Source organism: Heteronotia binoei, chromosome 13, assembly GCF_032191835.1.
Source record: "Heteronotia binoei isolate CCM8104 ecotype False Entrance Well chromosome 13, APGP_CSIRO_Hbin_v1, whole genome shotgun sequence".
Classification (NCBI taxonomy): domain Eukaryota; kingdom Metazoa; phylum Chordata; class Lepidosauria; order Squamata; family Gekkonidae; genus Heteronotia; species Heteronotia binoei.
This window is the reverse complement of record NC_083235.1, coordinates 18,770,325-18,797,395: the sequence shown is the minus strand read 5'-3', so window position 1 is coordinate 18,797,395 and position 27,071 is coordinate 18,770,325. Positions and strand designations below refer to the sequence as shown.

The 27,071-nt window shown below is 44.5% G+C and overlaps 1 protein-coding gene across 1 annotated transcript in view; it reads right to left on the bottom strand.

The window, feature by feature from the left end:
- Positions 1-26,475, bottom strand: part of LPAR2 (lysophosphatidic acid receptor 2) — a 61,580-nt gene extending 35,105 nt beyond the window's left edge. Inside the window, exon 1 of the mRNA XM_060252606.1 lies at positions 26,164-26,475. Coding sequence (XP_060108589.1) covers positions 26,164-26,183 — 20 coding nt within the window. The 5' untranslated portion in view covers positions 26,184-26,475. The remainder of the gene's footprint in view (positions 1-26,163) is intronic.
- Positions 26,476-27,071: the final 596 nt, after the last annotated feature.

The following is a 27,071-nucleotide window of genomic DNA, read 5'->3' as shown; positions in this document are numbered from 1 at the left end:
CAGTATACAATATGTCTTATTCAAAACCACCCTGCTATTAAAGAGATATACAACCATGACTCCAAACAAATTCAAAAGCACATATTATCCCAGTCCAGGTACACAAAGTCCATGCATTGCTCACAGATGAAAAATAGCCCAAAGGATCATCATCCATTGCTGAGGAACTCCTTCTTCCAGGGCTCATTAATATTTATTCAATGGATTCATGGACAGTCTCCTATAAACCTTTATAGGAGGTGCCACTTATTCCTGCACCTTGTTGGAGTTTCAAAAGCAAGTCATGAAGGTTACTACTAATCAGTCCATAATAAATTAAATCCCAGTGTGGCTGCTCTCTAAACTGTCCTTTCATATTGCAGTTGGGCCTGAAGGCAACTTCTAGAAGCACGTGCTAGGATTCAAGCCTGCATAGAACTGACCAGACTTGTATGAACCAGCTTTGGGGTGGCCAAACTGCAGCTTGGGAGCCACATGACTCTTTCACACCTATTGTGTGGCTCTTAAAGTCCCCACTGCCCTGTCAGCTGACTTGGGAAAGGTAAATTTCTCTCTTTAAATCGCTTCCCCAAGCCACGCCAGCTGATGGCTTGGAGAATGCATTTAAAGTTGCTATCTGCCTTCCTTTCTTCCTTATTTTCTTCCTTCCTTCCTGTCTTGTGGCTCTCAAACATCTGATGTTTATTCTATGTGGCTTTTACATTAAGCAAGTTTGGCCATCCCCTGAACTAGACTCTCAGCAGTAACAAAAAGCACTTTGCACATGCTTAGGAATACCTTTAGCATTTCACATAATCCAAGCTGAACCCTGGCATTCCAAACACATTTGCATGTAGAGCTTTGGAAGAACAAACGAAGACAAAAGCCAGTCTCCCAGGAAGAGTAATTCTCTGGGTGAGCAGCCTCAGGTACCTATTTATTAATGCTAAGATTCAAAGGATAAGAAAATACAGTCAACAGGATGCAACAGCCAATAAGCAATGTACTGTAGAATTGTAGCAATATGTTGTAGAATTGCAAGCAATGTAGTAGAAACAGGATGCAGAAATTAAATCCAAGTTTACAAAAAAAAAAAAAACACCTGGAAGTAAGCTGAAAAAGCATAAGTATTAACATGGCGCATTAAACAATGCATAAGTTACATAATAGGATAATAACATACAGCAGCAGCTAGTATGTATTATCAGGGCTTTTTTTCCGGAAAAAGAGGTGCTGGAACTCTCAAGAGGCAAATGAAGGAGAATGGGTGCCCCTCCTGGACTTTTAAACATATTTTGAGAATTTTGTTTTCATAAAAGAGGTTCTGGAACTCTGTTCCACCGCGTCCCCCCGGGGGGGGGGGAGCCCTGCGTATTATACCCAGTTGTGTAGTCTGCTGTACAGAATGCCTCGTAATAGGGCTGCCAGGTTGGGAAAGACCTGGAGATTTTGGGGGTAGAACCTGGGGAGGGTGGGGTTTGGGGAGGAGCAGGGTATAGTGCCATAAAGTTTACTTCCTTCAAGGGAACTGATCTCTGAAGTCTAAAGACCAGCTGTAATTCCAGGTCTCCAGCAACCACTTGGAGGTTATCAACAACACAACCAAAAGGTTATAGTAACAAATAACTAATGATTTATGACAACAATAAGCAATAAAGAGACATAGGAAAGGAAAGGCCTCCTGTGCAAGCACCAGTCGTTTCCAACTCTGGGGTGACACTGCTTTCACAACGTTTCCACGGCAGACTTTTTACAGGGTGGTTTGCCATTGCCTTCCCCAGTCATCTACACTTTCATCCCAGCAAGCTAGGTCCTCATTTTACCGACCGCAGAAGGATGGAAGGCTGAGTCAACCTCGAGCCAGCCCCCTGAAAACTTCCACCGGGGATCTAACTCAGGTCATGAGCAGAGCTCAGGACTGCAGTACTGCAGCTTTAACACTCTGCACCACGGGGCTCTTCAAAAGAGACATAAGTCCCTAGTGAAGTCCCAAAGAAAAATAATTCAAGTGTTCAAAAAGGCCAAATTAAGGACTTCTTCATATAGTGGAATGTTTCCTTCGATGAATGTTTCCTTCAATAAAAATAGCGTCCTTAAGAACATAAGAGAAGCCATGTTGGATCAGGCCAATGGTCCATCCAGTCCAACACTCTGTGTCACACAGTGGTCAAAAAAATTATATATACACACACACACACACACACACACACACACACACATATATATATACACACTGTGGCTAATAGCCACTGATGGACCTCTGCTCCATATTTTTATCTAACTTCCTCTTGAAGCTGTCTATGCTTGTAGCCGCCACCACCTCCTGTGAATTCCACATGTTAATCACCCTTTGGGTGAAGAAGTACTTCCTTTTATCCATTTTAACCTGTCTGCTCAGCAATTTCATCGAATGCCCGCGAGTTCTTGTATTGTGAGAAAGGGAGAAAAGTACTTCTTTCTCTGCTTTCTCCATTCCATGCATTATCTTATAAACCTCTATCATGTCACCCCGCAGTCAACGTTTCTCCAAGCTAAAGAGCCCCAAGCGTTTCAACCTTTCTTCATAGTGAAAGTGTTCCAGCCCTTTAATCATTCTAGTTGCCCTTTTCTGCACTTTTTCCAATGCTATAATATCCTTTTTGAGATGCGGTGACCAGAAGTGCACACAGTATTCCAAATGAGACCACACCATCGATTTATACAGGGGCATTATGATACTGGCTGATTTCTTTTCAATTCCCTTCCTAATAATTCCCAGCATGGCGTTGGCCTTTTTTATTGCAATCGCACACTGTCTTGACATTTTCAGTGAGTTATCTACCACGACCCCAAGATCTCTCTCTTGGTCAGTCTCTGCCAGCTCACACCCCATCAACTTGTATTTGTAGCTGGGATTCTTGGCCCCAATGTGCATTACTTTGCACTTGGCCACATTGAACCGCATCTGCCACGTTGACGCCCACTCACCCAGCCTCAACAGATCCCTTTGGAGTGCCTCACAATCCTCTCTGGTTCTCACCACCCTGAACAATTTAGTGTCATCTGCAAACTTGGCCACTTCACTGCTCACTCCCAACAAACAACTTGGCAAGCAACCAACTTGGAATTCACTGGACAGGTCGTCGACTTCTGCCCACACCTGTATCCAAATCTTTTTCAACAGGGGATATTCCATAGATTAGAAATAATGAATATTAAATACTTGAACAACACTAATAGGGACCCGTAGTCTTCACTGTAGTCTTTCACTTGCAGCAAATGATCAAAATGACTCAAAACACCACTTGGAGGCTGGCAACCTTACCTGCAAAATAGTGGGTACCACTGAAGGGGGGGCATCTATACTGGCTCTGCCCCTGGTAAATACAAACAACCAGAACCCATAGACCAACAACAAAGACCAATCTACAGACTCAAACAGACAGCGATTTAGCCTGAATGAACTCCAGAGACAATGCTTACAACCATCTCCTGTCACTGGACAAAGGTGTCTACTTGCCTGCATTCCCTAGTAAAACAAACTAGAGTTAACTAGATAACAATTGCAGATAACGACAGCAAAGGGCCCAAACAATTGTGAATAATTTAATCTTGATCGCTGGCGGATTGAGCTAAACAGCTACCACAGATAGAAATGACCACCCCTCCATGCATTCCCAGAGCAGTGAAGAAAATATAATAAGAGCTTTAATTTCCCCCCTCCCCTCTCTTTATTTAAAAGAAGAAATAATTTCTCTAAGGCTGTCTTCTAATAAGCAGAGACAATCTGCATCTTCCATATGCCAATAGAAATCTCCACTGCAGAATGGCCAAATAAAACCAGCCCTCCTGTAGTTTTAATGGTTTTGTAAGAGAAGGAAATTAGGCCACTCTAGCTGGGCCCAGCTTAATACTGCCCGGGTGAGTGGAAATTGACCTTAAAGGCACCACAAACTTGTCTTCTGAACGGCATCTGATCATCACACTTGCTTCCTTGGGTTGGGAGGATGTCCAACACAGTTGCTGTGGCGGTGTCTTTTAAAATGGCAGCTTAAACTGCGGCAGTTAGCATGTACTGTTTTGTCCCCTCGTTGTGAAAAGCTTTACTTGCTGATTCCCAAATACCCTTAACAGAGCCAGGACTGGTTGATACATGTCATTGCAGCTCCAGGCTCCCTCATGATTGGCCAAAACTCTACCAGGTGAATTCCTGCCTGTTCCGCAGCTGTGAAACAGAACCTCTTAGGAAGAACAATGGTAATTCTAGTCAAGAAATATTTTTAGAATGAACCGCTAGTGGAATCAGCAAGATGTGAAAGACGTCTACCGGAAATCATGGAGAGCCGCTGCCAGTCTGAGCAGATAATTCTGATGGATGGGCTTTTCAGGTGGTGGCTGGTGATCTCTGGAATTACAATTGATCCCCAGACGACAGACATCAGCTCACCTGAAGAAAATGGCTGCATTGGAAGATGGTCCCAATGAGGCCCCTCCCCTCCTCAGGCTCCACCCCCAAATCTCCAAGTATTTCCCAACCAAGAGCTGGCAACCCTCCTGATGGACCAATGGGCTCATTCAATATAAGGCAGCACCATGTGTTCAGAAAGCTGCCTTTGGCCAGGAAGTTCATTGGGAAGGTGTTCCATCCCCTTAATTGCCTTTTTCTGCACCTCTTCCAATGCTATATCTTTTTGTCAAAGTTCTGTACGCAGCATTCGAAACGAAGCTACACCATAGATTTATATAGGAGCATTTGGTGCCAATTTGGTGTAGTGGTTAAGTGTGCAGACTCTTATCTGGGAGAACCGAGTTTGATTCCCCACTCCTCCAAATGCACGTGCTGGAATGGCCTTGGGTTAGCCATAGCTCTGGCAGAGGTTGTTCTTGAAAGGGCAGCTTCTGGGAAAGCCCACCTCACAGGGTATCTATTGGGGGAGAAGATAAAGGAGATTGTAAGCCGCTCTTAGTCTCTGATTCAGAGAGAAGGGCTTGGTATAAATCTGCATTCTTCTTCTTCTTACCGGCTGATTTGTTTTCAATCCCCTAATAATCCCCAGCATAGCATCTGCCTTTATCGCAGTCGCACACTTAGTCAACATCTTCAGTGAGTTATCTACCATGACTCCAAGATTTCTCTTCTGGTCAGTTACTGCCAGTTCAGACCCCACCAAAGTAGGCTTATAATTAGTTTTTTGTTTTGTTTTTTGTTCCAATGTGCATTACTTTGCCCGTGCTGACCCTGATTTGCCATGTTGACACCCACTTGCCCAGCCTCAACAGAGCCTTCTGGAGCGCCTTGCAATCCTCCCTGGTTATCACTGCCCTGAACAACTTAGTGTCATCTGCAAACTTAGCCAGTTCACTGTTTACTCCCAACTCCAAATCATTAGGGACAAGTTAAAAAGCAGCGGACCTTGTACCAAGCCCTGTGGTATACTACACTGCTTACCACTTTCCCCTATGAAAACTGCCCACTTAGACTCACTCTGTTTCCTCTTAATTAACCAGTTTTTAATCCACAACAGGATTTGTCCTCTTATTCCATGACTGTTTACTTAAAAACCTTTGATGAGGAACTTTATCAAAAGCTTCTGAAAGTCTACTGGGTCTCCCTTTTCCACATGTTTGTTCACCTCCTTAAAGACATCTAAAAGGTGAGACACAATCTTCCCTTATAGAATCCACACTGCTTCTTCCTCAATAGCTTTTGTTCATTAATGTGCCTACTAATTCTATCTTTAATAATTGATTCCACCAACTTACCCAGTATTGTTAGACTGACTGTCCTGCAGTTTCCTGGAACTTCTCTGGAACCTCTTTTAAAGATGGGGGTTACATTAGCTACCTGCCAGTCCTCAGGAATAGAGGCAGGTTTTAGTGATAGACTGCATATTTTTGTCAGGAGAAGCACACATTTATATTTGAGTTCTTTCAGAATTCTTGGATGCATTGCCATCTGGGCCTGGTGATCTGTCAGTTTTTAATTTGTCAATCAGTCATAGGACCTCCTCTCTCATCACAGGACCTTCTCTCTCTTCACCTCGATCTCAGGTCTTTCAATATGCCTCCCAAAATAAGTGATTCTGGAGTGGGCAAGAACCTTCCATCTTCCACATTGAAGACAGAAGCAAAAAAAGCATTCAGCTTCTCTGCCATTTTCCCCTATCATCTCTTACTAATCCTTTAACCCCTTGGTCATCCAAGGGCCCTGATGGCTGATTTTCTGCTTCTGATGTGTATATTTTTTGCCATATGTCCCTCAGTCCCTTTTTGCCTGTCTGATCACTGACTTGCATTTTATTTGCCACAGCCTGTGTTCTCTTTTATTTACCTCACTCAGACTAACCTTCCACTACTTAAAGAAATCCTTCTTACCTTTCACTGCTTCCATTACTTTGTTCATTAACCATGCAGATCTTTTTTTATACCTATTCATACTTTCCCTAATCTGTGGTATGCATTTTATCTGAGCTTTTATCTGAGTCTGCTAGGCACCTTAGAATCATAGAATTGGAAGAGACCACCAGGGTCCTCTAGTTCAACCCCCTGCACAATGCAGGAAATTCACAAGTATCCCCCCCCTGCACCCAGTGACCCTTGTTCCATGCAGACATCTTTCTCCATTACAAGAAAAATCCCCAATCCAAAAATTAAGCTATGAGGTCAGCACGGTGACACATCTTTGGTTGGTCTTGTACTTCTCACACACTCTTCTATTCTGCACATGAATACACAAAGCTGCCCTTATACTGAATCAGATTAGAGTGATTCTCCGAGGCCTCAGGTTGTGTGTGGTCTTCTGCATCACCTGCCACTTAGTTCTTTTAACTGGAGGTGCCAGGAACTGAACCTCAGACCTTCTACATGTCAAGCACCTGATCTACCACTGAGCCACAGCCCCCACGCATTCTAAACAACAAAGAAAAGTCATACAAAGCTCATCTTCCACAGCATGGTGCAGCATAAACAGGCATGGGGCATCTTAATCCTTTAAACTGCAAAGCAGTCGCTTCTTCCCTTTCTATGCCCTTCCAGGAAAATGACACATTAATACAGAGCAATGGCCAGGTCTGTCTTCCCAAAGCAAGTGTTTGTGTTTAGCTGTCGTTCCTAATACCTCCCGCGGCACCTGGCTGCCCCTGCTAACTTGTCTGATGAACTAATTAGGCAGGCAAAGTACCTTACGTAACCGGAATAAAACAAGACTGTAAACAAGCAAAAGGGAGATCAAAAAACGAGATGTCAGACAACAGCATCATGCTTGCAGTGAGATAACCACATTCAGGTCGGGTTTTTTTTTTAAAAGAGGAAGTTGGTTTTTTATTCAGCGGTTGTCAAGGTTTTTTTCCAGGAGACTTGGGTTCAAATCCCACTTTTTTTTGCTGGCTAGCCTTGGGCAATCCTATTTTGCAGTGGAAAAACTTCAACTGAATAATGGGAATGGTGCTGACCCAGTATCACAGGGATCATGGGAAAATGCATTAATGAGGTTAGAAGAGTCAAGGTGTTTTGCATGTGAGAAAACACCAAGCTGAATGGGTTTGTTTCATAACATGCAGACTTCCCCAAACTCTTACCTCCCCTAATAGTCTAAGTTTTGGGGCTGCATGACCAAGCCCTGAGCTTCCTTGCCAGGTCCCCTCCGGCCACCAGCAGGGTGGGAAGGGTTGCAGTTGCTGGATCCAAAGTGGAAACTCCTAGAGATTTAGAGGAAGAACTTAAGGAAGCACAGGGGCCTCAGAGGGGTGCAATGCTGTAGAGTCCACCCTCTAAAGCATGTGGGGAGAAGATATAGGAGATTGTAAGCCGCTCTGACCCTCTCATGGATTGCTGCCTTGTCGTGGCGAGAGGGCTTGCGCAGTTCAGTGAGGCTGTGGGCTATGCCATGCAGGGCCACCTAAGATGGACAGGCCACAGCTGAGAACCCAGACAAAATGTAATCCACTGGAGAAGGAAATGGCAAACCACTCCAGTATCATTGCCAAGAAAACCCCATGAACAGAAACAAAAGGCTAAAAGATATGGCGCTGGAAGATGAGCCCCGCAGGTCAGAAGGTGCCCAATATGCTACTGGGCAAGAGCGTTCAAGTAACCACAGAAAGAGTGAAGCGGCTGGGAGGGAAGGAAGGAAAATAGATGGTGGAGGGAGGGGAGATAGAGGTAGAAAGAAAGCAACTTTAACTTTAAATGCATTCTCCAAACTGCTGGCTGGCTTGGCGAAATGATTTAAAGAGAGATTTGAAAAAATGATTCCCAATTCTTGGGGGTAACAAAAGAGTCAATGGAGGAAATTATCTTTGTAGGAGTGACTCGAGATCAATTTCCAAAACCCTGTTGAGATCTTCTCCTTGGATGACTGTATAATGCTATTCCACAGCACTTTCATGGCCTCACACTTCTTTGTGGCAATCAGTTCTTTATAAAACTTCTTAGAACGTGAGAGATGGTGTTGTGTACACAGAGTATCAAGGCCCGTGGAATTCTTATACGCATGATACGCTATTTTTAGATCTCTTCTTGCTTGCTTGCATTTTTTATCGAACCAGGGTTTGGAGACGTTTTTGAATCTACAATGTTGAACAGAAGCATCTTGGACCAATAATGGTTTTATGAGTTGGAGGAGATGATCAAAGGGGATCAAAGGGTTCAAGCCATGGGGAGTATCCAAAATTAGTTTTCTTTCGGAGCAAGCATCCTCCTTCTCCAAGACTCCCCTCACCGTTTGTGCCAACTGGTCAGACCACTTGGCACGGCATCTCATTTGTTGAGCTGGAACCAGATGTGGGCCCATCGTAATACTGTGAAAAGTCGCAAGAGCTAACGGAGCTAGAGTAAGCAATAATGGGACGTGATCACTTTCTAATTCGGGAAGAACTTGTAGATGAAGAACCTTCGAAAGTAATCTTGGGCTGGCAAGGAAATAATTGATGGTGTTGCATCTAGTACCGGCTAGAAAAGTGATTTCCCCAGGATAATCACCTACTGTGGAGCCATTTCTTCTCCAAACGGGCTGACAGGATGATGGGTTCTTTGAGAGCCACACAATACGTGTGAAAGAGCCACATGTGGCTCCCAAGCCACAGTTTGGCCACCCCTGTTATACAGTAATATTTTTCTGCATGCCTGAAGAGTATGCGGAAACCCCTACCTTGCCTGCTTTTCACTGCCCTTTGGGGTAAGTGCATCAAGTTCCCTCTTAGAAGAAATAATGATCTCCAAGACCTATTTAACATTCGAATGCTAAGAGGACGACAGGCGCTGGATATACCAGCTGATTTCTCTGGGCAACCAATGACATCACAATAGCCAAAGAGGTCACAGCCAACTAGAAGCCTCAGAGGGTGGCGTGTGAGAAAAACCCTTGGCTAACTGTTGGGTTGGGCCTGAGATCCTTCTCTAGAAGCAGAAAGCTTGCAGCTGCCTGCACCTGGTGAACTTCTTGTTCATCTGAATGATAGAGGAAGGAATGTCACCTGCTTTGCATGGAAGGAAGGACAGGATGCACAAGTTGTAGTTCCTCGTAACAATCCCCCTTCCTTCCCTTAGTTCATTCCCATAAGAACAGAATGGAGGAAGCAGATCCCCATGGACAAAACAAAACCAGGCCCTCTTTCTAACTATCGTAGCTCCTATTAATTCATTTTATGATCCTTATTCATCTGGTCCATCCATCCTTGGGGGCTGCTCCCTCAACTACCTAGATGAAGAAAACCAGGCCTTGAATTCAACAGGAACTCCCAGGAGCACAGCTCTTGAACCTTTCTGAGGGTTCCCCCTCCTCCTCCCCACCTACCTTGTCCATTGAGTAGCAGCTGCAGCTGCATAACAATCCCTGGATTAGGAGAGCGGAAGCCAGCCACCAGGAGCTTTGCCACACCCGCAGCAGTCCTCATTAACCCCTGGAGAAGCCCATGCCACCCTTTCTCCACTTCTTATGTGATTTTGGGTGGCGGGTGGCTTGCTTTTGACTGTGGGGGGTGTGGCAGCCAAGGAGAGCCCCAGGTGAGCGAGGCCTGCTTGGGCTGCCTGGATCTCTAGCCAGCCCAAGCAGGCATCACTCGCCCAGGGCTCTCCTTCCTTACATCGGGTTGCTTTTGGCAGGTGGGGGGTGGTGGCATATGCTAATGAGTTATGCTAATGAGCTCCACCACTTATTTTTCTACAAAACAACCCCTGAAGAAAACAATGTGCCATCCCTTCATTAGAGGCTTAATGTGATGTTATTTACCAAGCTATGTTCTTGACCACAATACCATGCAAAACTCCAGCTGTGTTTCCCTACATTAACCCTCCCTTAAAGGGACAGGATATTTTTCTCCAGGAAATGGAGAGGTACCTTTCTGAGAGAGAAGAGGCACGTGTATTTCTTCAAATATCAGCATGGGAGAATGTGGACACCACCACTCTTAATAAAGTGCTGTTAGCAATTTATTACTTGTTAAAAATCTCGGCCTTCTTCCAAAAGTTCCGGGCATCATTGTTTTCCCCCCCTTCCCCCATTTTATCCTCACAACAACCCTGTAAGGTAGATTAGACTGAGATACAGAGAGAAAGAGAAAGGGGGAAAGTCATTCAGAGGGCTTCACGGCAGAGTAGGAATTTGAACCTGGGTCCTCCCAGATCCTAATCCAACACTCTAACCATTATACTGGCCTGAATTAAAGTCCACATATGCATGCCATCTACATAGAAGACAAGACAGAGTTGGGTGGGCAGCCATGTTGGTCTGAACCAGCAGAACAAAGTTTGAATCCAACAGCACCTTTAAGACCAACAAAGGTTTATTCTTATTAGTCTTAAAGGCGCCACTGGACTCAAACTTTGTTCTTAGAGTAGAAAAGACCAAGAGTCCAGAAGCACCTTAAAGATTAACAAAATCTGTGGCAAGGCATGAGCTTCCATAGTCACTCTTCACTTCTACAGATATAGCTAGAATATGAGTCCATCGGTCCTATGTACTGGAAACTGGGGTGATTTCAGATACCAAACGACATCAATCGGCAATTGACAAGATAGTAGATAAACGATAATATGTAGATAACATGACATCTACATGTTATGTATGCTGTAACACAGTGATCTCTCTCTACATGACAGCCAGTGTGGCATAGTGTGTTGGACTAGGATCCTGGGAGAGGCAGGTTTGAATCCCCACTTCTACCATGGAGTCTTGCTGGGAGAACATGGATCTACTATGAATTCTCAGCCTGGTTTCCATTACAAGGTTATTGTGGCTAGAGAATGGAGGATGGGAAAACAAGGATCAAGCTGGTTTAAGAAGAAAAGTGGAATATAAATAAATCAATGCAATACACACATCCATGCGGGACACAAGTCCTTCTGAAAGCAGCAAAGTGCCCCTCTAGCTAGAAAAGAGATTCCTTTGCTTGTGGTAAAGCCACGCTAGTGGTTAAAGGAAGGGCTGGGCTCCTGCAAAGTGTGAGCAGCTCAGATCACGGGGCAGAGTCTCTAAGCATGTCTGGACTTTGTGTCGACAACCCCACCCCAGTCAAGGCAACAAAGTGCTCCAGGCACGAAAGTAATGAGAATGGATGAATAGTTTCAACAAAACCAACTTCACGGACCCCTCCTAGCATACTTGCCTCCAAGCTCTAGAAAGTCAACTGGGGAATCTTGACTCCTTCCAAGAAAACTATCTTGGGAGGGTTCTATTTTAAAATACGAAAGACAGAAAGCCAAGTCACAGCCTTTCTCTACGATGTAGTGAAAATGGTTGCCAGTGTGTCTTGAAAACAGTCCAACCACAAGAGCCACTTCTGCAGATTTATCGCTCGTGTTTTCAATGAGTTGTCAGGATTTGTTTAATCTGTGTTTGTTCAGCTTTTTTTTAACCACCTCCCTTGTCCTTGCTCCCCCCACTGTACACACTTAATAACAGCACTTAATGCACAGATGCATTTGCAAACCCCTTTCATAAAATGGATTACAATTCTCATTCTTCTTTTTTTCCTAATCCTTATGGAAGGCACTGTCTTCCACTTGGCCATTAAATCCTGGCCAAAAGCACGGCTTCGAAAGCAGAACCTTCCCATAACCACTCAGCAACTAAGGACTAAGTTATACAGTTGCTGGCACCTGGTTGGAAAATACCTGGAGATTCTGGGGGTGAAGCCTGAAGAGGGCGGGGTTTGGGGAGGGGAGGGACTTCAACAGAATGTGATGTCATAGAGACCACCTTCCCAAGTGGTCATTTTCTCCAGAAAAACTGATCTGTGTCGCCTGGAAATCAGTTGTAGTCATAATCCAGGTGTGTCTCTAAATCAATATACATAATATAAAAAGTTTCATATACAACTTCACGATAGAAAATCATCTTCAAATCCCAGAAAAAAGTTGCAACAAGTTTGTTAACCAACTTCCTGTTTCATACAAAGATTTCTTCAGGCTTGGGATTTATCAAAATATTACAAAGTCAGTCAAAACAATCTCATTCTCCTTTACAAAGGGACCCACAGGTCTCCAGAAGTTCCTTCAAACCAGAACAGTCTCCACCTGGAGACTGGCAACCCTATTAGCCCTTGATTCACTAGCCAGCTGCTTTGAGAAGGGAACAGAAGGAAGTTGGCATCACCACTGCCACAGTGTCGTTTATCTTACAGCCATCATCACTTCCAAATATATACCAGCGGATTGGCTGGTAAACAGTCAGACAGCACCTAAAGTTACCAAGCTCCACATCACAGCTGAAATTCTCCCAGAATTACAATTGAGCTCTAGACTAGATCACCTGGAGCAGCTTCTGAGAATGGATTCATCACACACACCTCAACGCACACACACAAACACCCCAAACTCCCTCTCCTCCCCAAATCTCCAGGAATTTACCAAGCTGGAGTTGGCAACTTTAACACAGTCCTTTTGTTTCAGAGGGTAACCGTGTTGGCCTACAGTAGAAAAGCTAGATTTGAATCCAGTAGCAACTCTTTTTTTGCCATCAGTTTGCAGTGCAGTTATGGCAACCCCATGGGGGGCTGGTAACAAATGATCTCCAGAGGTGGTCTGCCACTGGCTGCCGCTGTGTAGCGACCCTGGGTTTCCCTGGTGATCTCCAATCCAAATACTGACCAGGGCCAAAACTGTTTAGCTTCCAAGATCTGACTAGATCAGGCTAGCCCTGTGAAATTAATAATTCAGTTGAAAAACACATTACTTAATGAAATTCGAAATGTAAAATATTGAAATAAATATATCCCGACAGAAGTTTTATAGTCTTTGTTAACAGCGATCCAAAACCCTTTCAATGTAATGAAAGGGGAGTTGGGGAGAAATATTTTTTTTATTTCATACATTTAATTCATATTGTCACCTTTTGATATATGTAACTACGTGTAATCATTTCTTTTTCTTTTTTGTATATTTTTCTTATCTTTGTTTTGCAAAAATAAAAATAAACAATTTAAAAGGAGAGATCAGGCTAGCTAGGATTATCCAAGTCAGAGCTGCCACACCCCAGAGACCAATCAGAAGAAGAATTGCAGATTTATACCTGCCCTTCTCTGAATCAGTTTCAGAGCAGTTTACAATCTCCTATATCTTCTCCCCCTATAATAGACATCCTGTGAGGTGGGTGGGGCTGAGAGCTCTCCCCAGAAGCTGCCCTTTCAAGGACAACCTCTGCCAGAGCTATGGCTGACCCAAGGCCATTCCAGCAGGTGTAAGTGGAGAAGTGGGGAATCAAACCCAGTTCTCCCACATAAGAAAGTGTCCACACACTTAACCACTACACCAGACTGGCTCAACCAGATTTTCAGGATGTGAGCTTTCAAGAGTCAAAGCGTCCTTTATCACATACTGCCTTTTAGGAAGCCCTATTTACTGCAGGGCTCTCAGCTGCAGATATCAACTCTAATGTCACCTTTTCAGCATTACTTGCTACAGGCTCACCTTCCAAATTGCTCCTTTCTCAAGATCTTATCTTTCCCCTAACAGCAGAACTTACCCTGAAGATTTTTATCTCTTTTTCCTTGCTGGAGCTCAGAGATGCACATGTGATTTTTCCTTTCTCCTTTTTATTCTCACAACAACCTTGTGAGGGTAGGCTAGGCTGAGAGTGTGTGACTGACCTGAGATCACCAATGGGACAGATTGGCTGTTATGGCCATGGGGAAAAAAAAATCACAGTAAGCCAATGACCCGGGATGAGCCACCTCTTCTGAACCTCTCCCCCAACTTAGCCACTCCAGCTCAGGGCAAAAATCACATGCACAACAGTCTTGTTGGGCAGGGGCGACCAAATTTCCTTAATGTAAGAGCCACACAGAATAAACACCAGATGTTTGAGAGCTGCAAGACATAAATATTAAACACACATCTTTATTAAAATTCTTAATACTTTCTTTGCACGGAAAGATAAAGAACATATGTATGCCCTTTATAACATGACCATGCCAGAAGGAGACTTAAAAAAAAGAAGCAGCTAGGAATAACAGTCCCCATAAGATCAGCACAGGGGAAGGTCAAGGAATTTTTTTTTGGCATCAGTAGAAGATTACATGTACCATATAAATCACTGACCACTGTTAGCATCATTATGCATCTCTCTTTGACTTGACACCAAGGTTAGTAAATACAGCTCCTACAAGAGCTATGAAACAAAGGGGGAGTCCTGTGCCACCCTCTTTAATTCTGTCCCTCCTTCCAGTGGCTCCCTTGGCTCTTGTGCTCTCTTTCCCTGCTCTAGGTCTCCAGGTGACCTCTGTAGTGGAGGAGAACAGCATGCAAGTCTACCTATTTTTCCCTCCACCCCTGCTTCACACTGAGCGGAAATAGTCACCCACCTATGGCAGGTAGAGGCTGACTTGAGAGTAAGCCTGCAATAAGTTCCTCCTTGACCTCTGGGAGCGGCACAACACGTTATGAAAGAACCACATGTGGCTCCCGAGCTAGTTTGGCCACCCCTGGGGTGAGTTTCCTGCAGCTGTCATCTTCCCTCCATAGGGATATGGCAGGGGAGGGGGTGCAACCCTTTCCCAGAGCTGTTTTATCTTCCCAGGGTGCCTCTGTCTGCCAGTGAGCTTCACAGCAAGCGGGAACTTGAACCTGAGTTTTTCACAGGCTTAGTCCACTTTCGCATTGGCTCAGATCTAAGTGCCAGCCTAACCAGGAAGCTTTCACAAGAGGTCATCTCTCAACTTATCGGAAGCCTGTGGAGGTTTGGAAAGCTTACACGCCCAGTGCTCAGAGCAAACACATCAGTCAAGCTCCAAGAGCAGCCTGCAGGCTCGACTCCTTCCCAAGAAGCTCTTTCTTTGCAGCCAGAGAGGCCTGTTCAAGTGCATTTGATCGTAGCAGTCCTGACCCTAGAATGCGTTTCCCTGGTGGTCTCCGTGGCTGACAAGGGCCAGAGCAGTCTTCCATACAGCTGCTTTCCACACTCACAGAGTAGGTGGTTTTCCCCAGGGCATGATTCATGTACCTGGCTGACTGTATCTTCCAGCTCTCTGGAAGAACTGGAACCTCCTATCTGGTCAGGAACTGTACCACTTATTGTTTTATTCACTACATAGATCCAAGCGGGCAGCCGTGTTGGTCTGAAGCGGCAGAATGAAGTAGGAGTCAAGTGGCACCTTTAAGACCAACAAAGTTTTATTCAGAATGTAAGCTTTCGTGTGCTAGAAGCACACTTCATCAGATGATGAATTGGGTTCAGCAAGCAGAGCTACATATAGCTGGTAGGCAGTGGTTTAGAATGCAAAATGGTACAAATTTAAGATCCGATAGAATGGTAAAATTAACAAATTGAGCAAACCTTTGATCTGGGTGCCATGAGTGAGAGAAACCAATAAAACAGTAACATGTCACATTGTGAGAATGTCTGCTAATCACTCTATTATAAGCCTGGGCCAAAATGAGGGCATGTTTTATTGGTTTCTCACGCTCAAGTCACCCAGATCAAAGGTTTGCTCAATTTGTTAATTTCACTATTCTGTCACTGGATCTTAAATTTGTACCATTTTGCATTCTAAACCACCTGCCTACCAGCTGTATGTAGCTCTGCTCACTGTACCTGATTCCTTGTCTGATGAAGTGTGCTTAGAGCACACGAAAGCTTACATTGTGAATAAAACTTTGTTGGTCTTAAGGGTGCAACTTGACTCCTACTTTGTTCTATTTCATTTACTGACAGCCCTACAGGAAAGCACAGGAAGTGAGGGAATTCCTGACCTAAGTGTTCAGCCTGCTACATCTCAAAGACCAGGACTCCAAGTCATTGTTTGAGCGTGAATATGGTGCTCTGTGCAAGAGCTCATTCTCTTAAGGACTGGCAGGTGTGCAGCTCAAGCGTCACCTCTGAATACACGGAGTGTTCCCTGAAAGTAAACAGAACGGAGCAGCCTCAGCTTACGCAGAGCTTCAGACTGGGGCTCCAGGCCTCACTGTGACATAAGCTCGCCTGCAACGGAAACACTATTCAGGGCCTTGACTAATGCAAGACTTTGGCCGCGGTGATGAAAGTGCCAAAGGCAGGGAAGAGGAATCTTCTGTCTTGGCACTGACTGTGCATCAGTTAGATGCACCGCCATCCTCAGACTGAAGATATTCGCTTGTGCAATGTCCCCTTCTCTCCCCCCACACACCTTCCTCAGGTCATCAACAATACCATTTCTGCTAACTACATCTTACATTCTCTAAGCTCATACACACACACACCCTCCTTCTGCAAACAAAGAGCATGAAAAAAATATAACACAGACAAGCAGCTGGCTCAGAGTCTTATTCAAGAGGAACAGAGCTTTTTGCGTTTCTCCTTCTAACACCAGACGTACAATTTCTCCTCTCCCTCTTTTTTGCAAGGAGCAAGAAAGGGGGGTGGCATTGCCTACATCACTGGCACCCAGGAACCATCATTCTGTTTCAGCTAAAAATATCTGCAGAGATATTCCATCCTCCTCGCTAACTTTTCTGCCTCACCCTGTGGCCTATAAACACAGCTTGCTTTTCAGCCACTATGCAGTTAAAAAACAAAACAAAGCCTCACCTGTTAAAACTTGCCTGTCAAGCGACTGTTAGGCCGGATCTAAATGTAATTGCTGGCAGGTGAGAAGAATGCACCAATACAGCCTTGAACGAGTCCAGCATCTCATTTAAACTATGCTGTTATGTACGCATTGCTGCTATGCATACTGTGTTAGCATGCTTAGTTTAATGCCTTTGTACGCTATAGATTTCTAACGGGCCAAAGGAGGGCTGCCAACCAGGCTGGAGAAAAATCTCCTATCCTTTTGACAAAGGCTTAATGCAGAGGCGTTGAACTCATTTGTTATGAGGGATCTGACATAAATGAGCGCTTATTGGGCTGGGCCATGTGTGTCATAAAATGTAATGCCAGGTAGTGGAGATACAAACTTTATAAAGGACACAGACAAACATAAAGATTTTTTTAAAAAAAGCCTTAAAACATGCTTAAAAGATTAGCACTCTTGCAATATTTTGTTTAACAGTCTCTGATAACTAACACCTCTTGCTTTGAATTACTGCATCAAAATCTGGAGACAATGTCTGTGCTGTAGCAATCTTGAGTATGCTGTTCTGGTGTTGTTCAGGTGTGTATCTAAGCCTGCTTTTGATTTACTGACATTCATCACAGAAATCTCATGGTCAATGCTTTGAGTCTAAGACCCAGAGGAAAATATTTATTTATTTGGTCCATTTTTATTCCGCCCTTTCCCAGACGGGCTCAGGGCGGATCAAATACAGATAAAAATCAGTCACATACAATAAAACCAATAAATATAATTAAAACAACAGCATTACATCAATGTTAAATAACTAAGGCGGGCAGCATAGTGCAAATTTAGGTGCAATCATTCAGTGGCCCAGATGCAGTGGTTCAGATGATAGATCACTGTAGGGGAGGGTAGCTAATAAAGTAAAGGACGCCCACTTCCCTCAACTAAACGCCTGGTGGAACAGCTCTATCTTATAGGCCCTACGGAAATGGCTCTGTCTTACAGGCCCACATATGAAATGGCTTTTGTATTACAGGCTCTGTCTTACAGGCCCACATATGAATGGCTCTGTATTACAATGTATTACAATGGCTCTGTCTTACAGGCCCACATATGAAATGGCTTTTGTGTATTTCAAGTTTTTGTACATGTTGCTTCATGTGATAGTCGGCCAATGGAGAAAATAGGGGTTTTGCTCTGTAGCCTGACTGAGCAAGCCTGGCAAAGCAAGCTGTGTTGCAGGAGGAAGCAAGAGAGGGAGAAGGAAGCAGACAACAGTGAGTTGCTCGTGGGACTGATAGGAGCCCTCCGGGGGCCTGATCCATCCCATAGGCCACATATTTGACAGCTCTGGCTTAACATGTGGAAATGTGCAGTTGAAGCTTTTGTTGGCATGGAGGTAAATAACATGCCCTGCTGAATATCATCCCATTGGTGGTGGTAGAAACTGCCATCAAGTCCCAGTGGATTTATGGCAATCCAATGGGGGTTTGAATGCAAGAGACATTCAGAGGTGGCTTGCTATTGCCTGCCTCTGCATAGCAGCCCTGGACTTCCTGGGTGTTCTCCCATCCAAACACTTACCGGGGCCGACCTTGCTTAGCTTCTGAGATCTGAAAAAATAAGGCTAGCCTGGGCCACAAAGGTCAGGGCAACGTTATATGAAGTCTCTATTAAAGTCATTGGATTTTTTTTCTCCAGGCTTGATGGCAACCCAAATTCACAGAAACCTTGTTGGCTTTTGTTAAATACATTTCAGCAGCTTTGGGAAATCTGGGCTAAAGCTCTGACGCCTGTTGGTGACTCCTGTTTGACTTTTAATTACACATACATCGGAGTAGGTAGATGAAATGTTTTTATCTCATAACTTTGTTTGCTTTGTATGTTCTACTTGCTTGGGCTTTATTTATAGGAGAGCAGATAGCATGTCATTTTAATTGCTAAACCTTGTCCTGCAGAGAGGGATTACTGGTAATGGTAATGTCCTACAGCCAATGGGCTTTTGGACAGTTCCCAAAAGAAGCATGTTTTAAAAGTTTCCTTTTGTTTCAAGAGCCAGTGTGGTTTAGCAGCAGCCGGGTCTCTGTTGGAAAATACGTGAAGACTTTGGGGGCGGATCCAAGAGAGGGCAGGGTTTGGGGAAGGGAGGGGCCTCAGGTGGGTACAAATGCCATGGAGTCCACCCTTCAAAGCAGCCGTTTTCTCCAGGGGAAAAATTATAACAAATCACCAGTCAACAATAAAGTATTCACACTCTCAAGTTCATAAGACGGTGCTATAGGGAGCCTTATGAACTTGATTAAGGCGGGTTCCTGTGCAGAAATTGTGACGTGCATATACTGGGGGAGTGCAAATACCGTATTGTTCCTTTGTTCTATTTTGTCTTATATTTGCACTAAATCAATTGCATGCACACACAATAAGAGTGTGAATACTTTACTGTTGATCTCTGCCAGTTGGAGAGCAGTTGTAAAAGCAGGAGATCCCCAGGCCCCACCTGGAGGATTACAATACTAGGAGAGTTGTCACAACAGAACTTGTGAAATACAAACAGACACTGTGACAATATTTACTACTAACTGACAGCCAGTTTGGTGTAGTGGTTAAGTGCGCAGACTCTTATCTGGGAGAACCGGGTTTGATTCCCCACTCCTCCACTTGCACCTGCTGGAATGGCCGTGGGTCAGCCGTAGCTCTTGTAGGAGTTGTCCTTGAAAGGCCAGCTGCTGTGAGAGCCCTCTCAGCCCCACCCACTTCACAGGGTGTCTGTTGTGGGGCGGGAAGGTAGAGGAGATTGTGACCGCTCTGAGATTCAGAGTATAGGGCGGGATATAAATCCAGTTTCTTAATTTCAAAGCTCCTATAAATAATTCCATTCATAGCAAAGTACCTGTAATATACACTCAATATTGAATACTTGGGACAAGTCAGAATTATTGAGGATTCTGAATCCCTTTGGGACCGAACTCTTAGTTGTGTTTGATGTTTGAGTGTATATTACATGTGCTTTGCTATGAATGGAATTATTTAAAGGAGCTTTTTAATTAGTAGTAAACACAGTGTCTATTTGTAGTCCCACCTGGAGGCTGGCAACCGTAGCAGTTAGTGCTGGATTAGGATCTGAGAGTCCCAGGTCTAAATCCCAGCTCTTTCCTGCTGGATGACCTTGGGCCAGTCACGCACTCTCGGCCTAACCTACCTTGCAGGGTTCTTGTGGTGAGGATAAAATGGGAAACGTTGTAGGCCACTTCAGGTCCCCGCTGGGGAGAAAGGTGGGGTATACCGTAATTAAATAACAAATATTTGTGAAAATGCTAACGAGGGGATGTTTTAGTTGCTCATATTTGGGGGCCTTGTATTCAGCTGAAAGGTGGGGTGTCCCTAGGCAGGTGTATCTCTTGGCCTATGCAATTGGGGGCACCCAGCCTACAGCTACCGAATGTTGGCTGTGCAAGAAATTGCACTTTTCCAGCATGGCAGGGGTGGAATTCTAGCAGGAGCTCCTTTGCATATTAGGTCATGCACCCCTGATGTAGCCAATCCTCCAAAAGCTTTCAAAAAAGAGCCTTGTAAGCTCCTGGAGGATTGACTACATCAGGGGGTATGGCCTAATATGCAAAGGAGCTCATGCTAGAATTCCAGTGCTGCAGCATAGTATTTAGTGGGAACATGTGATTTCCCTAGGGTTGCCAAGTCTGGGTTGCGAATTTCCTAGAGATTCTGGAGGTGGAGCCTGGGGAGGGCAGGATTGGGGCGGAGAGGGAACTCAGAAGGGTATAGTGCCATAGAGTCCACCCTCCAAAGCAGCCATTTTTTCTAGGGGACTTGATCTCAGTCATCTGGAGATCAACTGTAATAGCGAGAGATCTCCAGGTGTCATCTAAAGCAGGGGCTGCAGACCAGTACCAGTCCGTGGCCCGGTAGCAACTGGGCCATGGAGCAAGGCGGATGAAAGAGGCAGCACGGCCTCACTATGAAGCACCATCTCTTTCATCCACCCAGGGCAGAATTGGCAGCGTGGCAGTGACCTTCACCTACCCCCATAGCGGGCAGGGATAGGGTGTGGGCAGGGGGGGACAGCCAATACCCCAGCACCACCTCCCCACACGCCGGTCTATGGAGAAATTGTCTTCCACGAAACCGGTCCCGGGTGCCAAAAAGGTTAGGAGCCACTCAGGGTCGCAACCTCCGCAACAGAAATTGTTAGCTGTTATCCCTTTAGTGTTCAAAAGTGTTCAAAAAAACGCTTGCAATCTCCTGCAATAACCTAGGCTGCAATCTTAAAAATGCTTTCCTGGGAGTAAGACCTACCGAATATGGAGTTGATTTCCAAGCACTCCCTAAGTTAAAGATGCACATTTGCATTAAACGAATCACAACAAGAAAGTCTCTCAAAAGTCCCCATGTTCTGTCATGTTCACTACCTGCTCTTCCAAGCTCAAAGGAAAAATGATGCAACTAACAGGAAGGATTTTTAACCTTTCACCTGACATGTTCTTGACCTTGTAAAACTTCTCTGGCATGTTTTAAAGAATTTGCAGACAGCTGAGATCTTAAACAAAGCTTATCTTTCAAGCTGCAAGCTGTAATCAATTTACTCAGTGGATTAAACAAGTTGAAATGTCAGTTGATTGGTTTGAAGGAGCCAGTTTTAATTAAGTCTGTTTGCTGAAGCTATGTTTGGCTTACCAGACACAATTTTAAAAATAATGGAAAATATTAAATTTGTTTATTAAAGCAACCTATTGTGTGCTTTCTCCAGGATTCCAAAAAGGTATGTATTACAGAAGCATATTTAAATTTGATCAGTATCTCACTCAAAGTACAGGTGATTAGCCAACTAAAAATTCTGTAATTGGCTGTCAGACCAAATGTGCTAATAGTAAAATTTAAGAAATCCTCCATGAAGGAACGGACTATTTGACATCAAATTAACCAAATGAAAAGATAACCTGCGGTGCAGTAATCACATTTTAAAACTGACAGATCGACTGATCATATCAGTGGTTTATCAGGTAAAGTGTCAAGAGTTGTCTCAGAAAAGTTGGAATATGCAAAAAACTCAGGAGCCAAAATCTCAAGATTGTCCTCTTATATTTAAAACCCAATTTACAACCCATACTGCTAGGGACCACTGAACCATATGTTTATATGGTATAATCTCTACCATTTTCTTAAGCTGGAGGCAGGTTTTTGGTTATTTTAAAAAAGGAAAATTGAAAATGACTTGAAAAGGATTTGGCTGTTTGCAGTCTTCACATCAGTCTCATATTTGTCACTTGAAAACAGGTCACATAGTATCAAAAACCTGCTAATCCTGTTTCACTGGAGCAGCAAGTGGCTCTGCCCACAACATAGGGAGAAAAGTTTCTGTTTGTCCTATCATAGAGGACCTTGGCAACCTCAATCATCAATGATTTAATGAGCTGTACAAACTCTTTGTTTTCTCTGATACTGAGAATCTGTAGTGTAGAAGGCAGAACTTTGGCAATTAAAAAGGGAGGCGACCACAATGACAGGATCTCAGAGGCAGTGCAGGTATGCGAGAAGCTGTGATTGAATCTCCGCAAGGCTTTAATTTTATTTAAAAAGAGCCCCTTCTATGGATCTGGAGTGGAGCCATTAACCCTTTCCCCAGTGGGCTGATTTGGATCCAGAAGCAGCATTTGCACACATCCGCACAGCCCTTGTATAGGGGGGAAAATGTTGCTTCTTATTCCACTGATTACAGAATCCCTTTGAAATGTAGGGAAGCAAAAAAAAAAAAAAAAACCAGAATGTGGGCGCGGCTCTGGGGCTGCTGACAGGTAAATTCTTCCTCCAGTTTTAGGAGTGTCTGTCTTTGCTTTGCTGTTAAGCAACAGCTGACCTTGGAGTTTAGCATCAAGGGTGGAGGGGGGGAACCACAAAGAAGTCCAGGCTCAATAACAAAATTGTCAGACTGGTGTGCTCTGGGAACAAACAATCTGTGATCTCACAGCTGGGAGGGATGCCCTGCGTTGACCTGCTAGATAACAGTTTTATTTAAAAAGCCAATTTATAGGACCTTCAGCTGCTCAGGTTTGAATCTTAATATTTAAAACTGTTGACAACTGCAGTAAAATTCCAGTTAGGTTCAAATCCAGTAGCACCTTAAAGACCAACAGGAGCTTCAGAATAAGCTTTTAAGAGTCAAAACTCCCTTCATCTGACATGAGTCAGATGGGGGAGGGACGGTGGCTCCGTGGTAGAACATCTGCTTGGTAAGCAGAAGGTCCCAGGTTCAATCCCCGGCATCTCCAACTAAAAAGGGTCCAGGCAAATAGGCAGGAAAAACCTCAGCTTGAGACCCTGGAGAGCTGCTGCCAGTCTGAGTAGACAATACTGACTCTGATGGACCGAGGGTTTGATTCAGTAGAAGGCAGCTTCATATGTTCATATATATGAGTTAAATTCCAGGAACAGTGCAGAGGGTCTATCCTTGAACAAATGAGATCTTGGTTTTGCATAACCTTTACAACGATGAGCACAAGAGGAAAGCGACATGCTCAGAGCCGGAGTGAAAGTCTTTTAAATCTCAATAAATAAATGGTTGCGCCTCCACATCACTTCCAGTCTTATGGATGCCAGCCCCCCGGTAGGTCATGGAGATACCCCAGAATTACAGTTCACCTCCAGATTACATAGGTCAGTTCCCCTGAAGAAAATAGCTGCTTTAGAGGGTGGGCTCTATGGCGTGGTACCCCACTGAAGTCCCTGTCCTCCTGTTCCATCCCCAAATTTCCAAGAGCTCCTCAATGTGGCAACTCTACCCCCACTTCCCAGCCAGTAACCGGGGGGACCAGGCAACCTATGGCTGTCACTCTACTTTAACTGTCTATTACTTGTCCCAGAATCCTTTGCACATGCACTGGTTCCACAGCAGATGTTATGAAATTTCTCATCAGATATGATAATAGGGCCAATGGAAGACAGAAAACTTAAACACCTTTGGATGAGAGCAGGCATTACCCCCAAACACTGTCTCTTTTACAAGTAGGCTGCAGCTACTCTATTTCTACTCCAGATGTACAGTGGTATTCAGACTGAGAGACAATATTATAGATTGGTCAGAGTGTTGAACTAAGGCTCTGAAGACCCCGTTTCAAATTCCTGTTTTGCCAAGGAAGCTCAGTGAATGACTGGGGGTGCCCAAACTTGCTTAATGTAAGCAACGCATAGAATAAATGTCAGACGTTTGAGAGCCGTAAGACAGGAAGGAAGGAAGGAAGGAAGGAAGGAAGGAAGGAAGGAAGGAAGGAAGGAAGGAAGGAAGGAAGGAAGGAAGGAAGATTAGATTAGATTAGATAGATAGATTAGATAATTTTATTTATATCCCGCCCTCCCCGCCGGGGCAGGCTCAGGGCGGCTAACAGTAACAGTAACATTCCATTGTATAAAAACAAGGTTACATTCAACATTAAAATTCTAATAGATTTAAAATTAATTACAGTTATAAAAGTGCTAATGCTATTGCTATTTGTTCTTTATTATGATGGCGGTATCATTAGTACTTAATTTTCTACATCATCGAAAGCCAGTCGGAAGAGGAAAGTCTTGCAGGCCCTGCGGAATTGTTCAAGATCCCGCAGGGCCCGCATTTCCTCTGGAAGTTGGTTCCATAAGCTCGGGGCCACAGAGGAGAAGGCCCGATTGCGGGTGCATTGCAACTTCACCTCTCTTGGTCCGGGGATAGTCAGCAAGTTTTTTCCAGCTGACCTCAGTGCTCTCTGGGGTTCATATAGGGAGAGACGGTCCCTGAGGTAGACAGGTCCTCGACCATATAGGGCTTTAAAGGTAATGACCAGCACTTTGTAACGAACCCGGTATATAACTGGCAGCCAGTGCAGCTCGCGCAGCCCAGGCTGTATGTGCTCCCATTTAGGGAGCCCCAACAGTAGCCTGGCCGCTGCGTTCTGCACCAGCTGCAGCTTCCGGGTTCGGTACAGAGGCAGCCCCATGTAGAGGGCATTACAGTAATCCAGTCTCGAGGTGACCGTTGCGTGAAGTACCGTTGCCAGATCTTGGCGCTCTAGGAAGGGAGCCAACTGCCTTGCCCGCCTCAGGTGGAAGAAGGCTGACTTGGCAGTGGCTGCAATCTGGGCCTCCATTGATAATGAAGGCTCCAGTAAAACTCCCAGACTCCTAACCCGGTGCGCCGCTTTCAGCGGCGCCCCGTCGAAGACCGGAAGAGGTGTTTCCCCTTCCCGGGCGCCCCGACCCAGACAAAGGACTTCTGTCTTCGCTGGGTTCAATTTCAGCCCGCTCCTCCTCAACCACATTGCCATATCCTGCAGGGCCCGGTCTAGATTCTCAGGGACGCAGTCAGGCCGGCCGTCCATTAGCAGATAGAGTTGGGTGTCATCTGCATATTGATGGCACCCAAGTCCGTATCTCCTGGCAATCTGGGCAAGAGGGCGCATGTAGATATTGAATAATATTGGTGAGAGAACTGCCCCCTGAGGCACTCCACAGTCCAGGAAGGAAGGAAGGAAGGAAGGAAGGAAGGAAGGAAGGAAGGAAGGAAGGAAGGAAGGAAGGAAGGAAGGAAGGAAGATAGATGAGGGAGAACAAGTGGAAAGAAAGCAACTTTAACTTTACGTGCATTCTCCAAACCACCAGGTGAAGTGATTTAAAGAGAAATGCCTTCTCCAAGCTGGCCAGTGTTGGGAGCGTTGAGAGCCACACAGTATGAGTGAAAGAGCCAAATGTGGCTCCTGAGCCACAGTTTGGTCACCCCCCCCCCTCTCTCAGCCTCACCTACAGGGTTGTTGTGAAGATAAAATGGAGGACGGGACAGGACCATGCCCACCACCCTGCCCTCCTTGGAGGAAGGGAGGAATAAAAATGTTTTTAAATAAAACAATAAATCAATTCAGTTTACTCAGAAAGAGGGTTTTAGCAGCACTGGCTAATACTGACTAGTTGAAACAAATCTGCTCCTAAATATTCTCCTTGGACTTCTCCAGTGAAACTTTTGATATTAAATTTTCACTGAACATTTCAATATCTGCTTATTTGCATTCAGTATTGGAGAATTTACACTGAATAGCCAGCAAGCTATGTAATACTTGACAGTGCTTAAAAATCGACATGTACGTGATTTGACACCTGTCCCAAATCAAAACATATCTTAAGCAGTCGGATTTCAGATTTTCTAGTTTTTTTAAAAAAAACAACATTCAAAACACGAATTACAATTTGAACCTTTGCAGACCTGAACGTTGCCTTTGTCATCAAAACACAGCTGCGGTTTCTCTTCCAGTGAGCCCGATATGGGAAAACATGACCTCACTACAAGATCTCATTAAAAGCGATATTGTAAACACTACTTAATCCTCAGAGAGAATAAAGAGATGCCGAGGGTTGGTAATTTGCTATTAAGTGAGGTATAAGAGACAAGGATTTCCTTGCTTCACAATCTTTGGGTATGTCCTGCCTAAAACAATACCTCCATACCTTCTCTGATTTAGGCACGGTAAGATCGATGCAAAATTGTTGAGAAAAAGGGATGACTGCTTTGAAGACTGGCGTGGAGGGGAAGGGTGCGGTTGATAAGTGTGCTCAGATGCTGCCCAAAACTGCCAGTTGACAGTTAAAGTCCACGCCTTAAAGGGCCCTGTCTTTCAAACATTTTTGACAACCTTCTTAATACAGCAGTATCTTTGTCCCAAACAGAAGCTTGGGAAAAATCACCTCCCTTTAGGTTTGTTATCTGCTTACAGATAAGACTAGCCCATTTGGATGCAGTCTTACCCCAGGATTGGTTAATTCATGCCATACTGTTCCCCATTACAGTGTATGGATGTGAAAGTTGAACAATGAAGAAAGCTGACAGGAAGAAAGTGGATTACTTTGAAACACGGTGTAGGAGGGGAGTTTTACAGATACCAGTAAGTGGTTCTAGACCAAATCAAGTCTAAAATCTCAGTAGAAGCTCAATTGACTAAACTCAGGTTGTCATATGGTCACCATTGTGAGAAGACAAGAGTTACTGGAAAAGACAACCGTGCCAGGAAAAGGCAATGACCCAATATGAAATGGATTGACTGAATCAAGGAAGCCACAGCCCCTCAGTTTGTGTTGGACATTAATTCATAGGGTCACCTTTAGTTGGAAGCAATT